The sequence below is a fragment of the Gavialis gangeticus genome, unplaced genomic scaffold (assembly GCF_001723915.1).
Source record: "Gavialis gangeticus isolate Ggan-Ray unplaced genomic scaffold, GavGan_comp1, whole genome shotgun sequence".
Taxonomy (NCBI): Eukaryota; Metazoa; Chordata; order Crocodylia; family Gavialidae; genus Gavialis; species Gavialis gangeticus.
This window is the reverse complement of record NW_017729019.1, coordinates 8,165,482-8,169,925: the sequence shown is the minus strand read 5'-3', so window position 1 is coordinate 8,169,925 and position 4,444 is coordinate 8,165,482. Positions and strand designations below refer to the sequence as shown.

Sequence of the window (4,444 nt, the reverse complement as noted above, 5' to 3'; positions counted from 1 at the left end):
ATTCCCCTGCGGTATGCTACCATGCCAGTAAATTAAGATGACAACTGCTTTGCTTAACACTTGCACTACATTCCAACATGTTGGGCTCTTTCTTGCTTTCAAATCCATGAAAGCAGCCCAAATCAGTGGTTTGTACACTTCTGAGTCGCCATCTACTCTCAGCCTCTTTGCGCCTACAGCAACCTAGGGGCAGAACCAGCTTGGGATGTCTTACCCCTCTAAATCTAAAGCATGCAAAGGGTGATAGTCGAGCTCGCCTTACCACGTTTATGAAGACCATGGTTGTGGGCTTCATTCTGTAGGACACCAGGATGGAGATGAGCCTGCCAAGCGTGATGAATCCCCAGAACAGGCTGGGCAGGTAGCCGGCCATCTTATGTCCCACGGAAAGAGGTTCCTCCACGGCGTAGCTGTATATGAACCCAGAGTATTCCCCCTGCAGAAAAAATGGACAGCACCTTTGCACCTCCCAGGCCTAGCTCCTTGCAGGAGAAGGGTCAGATCTCTGCACGTATTAATAGCAGCATAATTGCTCTGGGGACCCAAGGCACCTTAAGTGGGGCAGGCTTGAAGCGGCACTAAACACCTGCTCTTTGAGAGGGACACCTTGAAGCGTATCTGGTTGGGCATCCAGGTCACGCGCCCACACTTGAGAACTCTGGAACCAAAGTGACCGCATGGACTGAGGCAGGCAAGGGGCCCTTAGGAGCCCAGAGTGAATGCACGGTCCCACCGTACCACAGACGCATGCCATGGGCCAACTCCCCAGCTTGGCACCTCCAGGAGGTAGAGTTGGGAGCCTTGCCAGAGGGCAGGTCCAGCAGCCATGGCAGGGATGCAACTGCTGAGATACGGCTGGGTCGTTGCAGTTGATTCCTCCCTCAGGTTTACGCTGCACCGTTGTGCTGACATGCAGGAGCCCGCTCTGGTACCGCTGGCAGTCCAGCTGTGGCAGCACAGGGCTTGATGCCAGCTGCAAAACCTTCATGAGAAGCAGGCTCAGCAGCCGGGCACTGGGTTAGCTTGTGCTGAACTCCCTCCTGGCATGGCTTGATGCCTACCAGTGTGCAAGCTACCTGGGTGCCCACCCTGCTGCTGTCCTGGCCATCACTGCCACATAGACACACTGGAGACCCAGCCCCTGGGGAGAGAGAGCAGGTAGCTTTGCTTCGGCGTGGAACGAACGGACCGAGGTTTGCTTCAGGGACTTACCGTGATCCCATCTGTCATGAAGAGGACCAGGGCCCCTGTGATGTGCACGGCAAAGTAGGAATAAGAAGCCCCTCGGAAGTTTTTGCTTTGGCAGCAGCTAAATAAGTCGTTGTGCCCTGGGTGAAAAACAATGGAAAGCTTAGGTGGAAATCAGTCCAGCCAGGCTTCTCTGGCACACACAGGGCATTTGTTGCGTTATCTGCTCCAGGACAATGAAAGGGAACAAAGGGATCCCTCAGGGCTCTGTAGGGCATGGCAAACACACGGGGCTAGACTTTCTACAGCACTTCAGAAGCATCCTGGCCTTGCCAAGCCGTTGTCTCAGCAGCTCGGGCTCTCGGGACATCCAGCAGCTTGTGCTTTGGGCCCAGTCAGGATCAAAACCGACATTTCAGAAAAGGGCTCCCAAAATACCATCGGAGCTGCGTCTGCTCTTCTTCAAACAAGCAACAACTCTGGTCTGAGCATTTCAACGCTGGCTCGGGGCAGACAACACAAGGACAGAGCTGACGGGGCCCACGTTTCCATGGCAGGACTGACTCCAGACTCTGAATGCAGCTCAGGGCCCCACTACTGCCCTTTGTACGATCACACAGCAGCAGCTGGCCTTGCCCTGGAGAAGTCGATCTGTGGGATTAGACGATATCAAACAGGCACTGGGGAAAGAACGGAGGTGCGGAGATGGCCGTCTGCAGAAACGGGCAACAGCAACCTCGAGTCATGAGACCGTGGCGCCCCTTCCTGTCCTCGGAGCACGTGTTCGTTAGTGAAAGTCTCCATCAGCATCCGAGATCAGGGCAGGGGTGCTCGCGTGCTTGGATCCTGCTTAGACGGGCCATGTCTGCACTTCACCAGTGGATTTTACTAGCCGAGGCTGCCGTGCAGCAGAGCTGGGCTTTCCACGGGCATAGCTGCTTCTAGCCCTGAGCTCTCCCTTGCAATGAGCATGGTGTTACTGGGCTCACAACCTCTACACTGGGGCGTTTTGCTGGAGTTCGCACGTGCCTGGCCGTGCAGACTCCCGCCCCCTCCCTGTGGTACTTCCTCGCTCTTCCCCTCCCTGCTCCTAGTTCCCTCTGCCTTGGAGTCAATCTCTTTGCTCTCTTCATTGCGAGGAAAGACATGTTCTTGCTTGTGCGACTGCCACCATCAGAGGGCTAAAAGCATTTTGAAATTCCCCTAGTCCCACTAGTGATCTGCTTCCCCTTTGTTCCTCCTCGCACCAGCAAGTGCAGCAGGGACTTAGGAGCCCCAAGTTCTGCTTTCCCAAAGGAATTGGGGCACTTCCACATTGTGGGAGCCTGAAGCTGGGGCAAAGTCCCAGGGTTTTGCAGGTTTACCTCTGGCCATAAGGGCCCAGCTCCTGGTCAGTTTACATACAACAGCAAATGCATGGAAACACTTTCACCCCTGTAGGATCAGAGGAAATGTTGCTTAGACCCGGCTAAACTTTTGCGTATAGTCTAGAGAAGTTATCCGCAGCTCTGCTACTGACCTGGGAGACTCATCTGCAGTTCTGCCACTGACCTGCTGTGTCCTCCAGAGTGAGGCACTTCTCCCTCTGCCTCTGTTTCCCTTCCCATCCCCTCTCCTTTCTTTTCAGACCACAAGCTCTTCACCACAGAGTGAATCCAGCCATGTTCAAGGACAGCCCAGCACAGTGACCTAGGTTGAAGCTTTTGAAGTGCTGCATAAAGAGCCAGCTCTGGGGGGGAAAACTCCCCACCTACCAATGCTTTCAGGAGCAGGCACCGGCTGCAGGAACTCCGTATGCCATGGAGCTGCAGGCTGAACTGGACCACTGGAAAGAGACACCAGGACCCAGCTGAGCCCGGGCTCCCTGCCCTGGAGACTGGGTGGAACATGCCAAGGAAACCCACCAAGGCTCACAGGGCTCTTGCACGCCCGTGCTCTGCCCGCCCCATTGGATGGCTTGGCTTCACCGTGGCACCTTCCCCTGGATCTCGCTGGTAGCCCCATCTTTGGCCCCCCTGCTCTGAAGGAGGTACAGGAGCCGCCCCTCTCACCTCCGTCTGGCTGGGCTGTCCGTGACCCAGCGGAAAGCGCGTCCCTCGCAGCCGGGCGCGTTTCCATCGCCAGCTCGTCTGCGGAGAGCAGTGGGAGGCTGCTGTTCTTGAGGCAAGGCACCAGCCTCTCCTTGTACAGCAGGAAGAAGACGGCGATGGGGACTGGCAGCTGGGGAAGCAAGGGACACGGCAGGTAAGCTCGGTATTGACACGAGTGCACATGTTCTTCAGAGAGGATAAGGGCTGCTCCACTCGTGCCTAGGGGGCTGCGTCGGGCACGTGCGTTGCATCTACCCTTGCCAAATGCCATCTCTTTCTCCCTGGAAGCACTAGGCTGGGCACCTGCAATGGGCTCAAGCTGGAAGGGGAATGCTTTCCCTTCTCCCTGTGGACAGCCCTGGGGCTTGATGGTGATGGGGAAACATGGGGGGTGTAATTTGGGAGCCCCTTGCTCCCACTGATCTTGGCAGCCAGTGGGGCGATGTTTCCCAGGATCTCTGCTCTCAGTAAGGGTAGATCCAGCATTGCGGTGCTCACAGGGCAGCAGAGGAGAGGAAGGCGCTGGAGAACTCGGGCCAGGGGAGGAGAGGGGAGCACGAGGTACAGGAGAGGCCACTGCTCCTGCCTGCCAGCGCGGTGCTGCCAGTGGCTGCCTTGCAGCTGCAGACAGAGGCAAGGCGTCACGCTCCAGGGGCACCCACGGCACGGTGGTGCCTAGAAATCCAGGGGGACTCATTTTTTTTTGTTTCAAGAGAAAATAAGGGAAACTAAATAAAGTCCCCGTTCCTCCTGAACCAAAGTCCTGTTTATTCTGCACAGACCGTGGGAGAAAGCCAGGAAATCCATAAGTTACAGCTCCCGCTGTCCCGCTCCAGCCACTCAGCTTGTTTTCTCCATGTCTGTGAGCCTGTGTGCGCACCAGCTCCAGGCTTCCTGGCTTTTGTTGGCCCGGGCTCCTATTTCAATGTATGGAGGATTTTTCCCGCCCCCCCCTTGAATTAATTTATGAGGACTCCATTGTTCTGGGAACAATAGGAACGGGAACAGCCAGTTTGGTCCCAGGGATAAGCGTGCTCGCTGGACAGCTCTAGTCCTTCCGGAGGTCAGGACCAGGGGTTACTCTTTTAATTGCAGCTGAGAGGCCTTGGGTGTGCAGGCAGTTATCGCACCGTGCACCCCCCAGCCTGCGGGGCCACCTTGCAGAT

General features: G+C 56.3%; 1 protein-coding gene across 2 annotated transcripts in view; it reads right to left on the bottom strand.

Annotated features, from left to right (window-relative positions):
• MFSD4A (major facilitator superfamily domain containing 4A) overlaps positions 1-4,444 on the bottom strand; it is a 39,698-nt gene that overhangs the window by 12,046 nt on the left and 23,208 nt on the right. For both annotated transcript variants that reach the window (XM_019513983.1, XM_019513985.1), the window contains exons 4-6: positions 3,240-3,408; positions 1,213-1,328; positions 263-436 (exon numbers count right to left, since the gene is read on the bottom strand). In XM_019513983.1, coding sequence (XP_019369528.1) covers positions 263-436; positions 1,213-1,328; positions 3,240-3,408 — 459 coding nt within the window. The remainder of the gene's footprint in view (positions 1-262; positions 437-1,212; positions 1,329-3,239; positions 3,409-4,444) is intronic.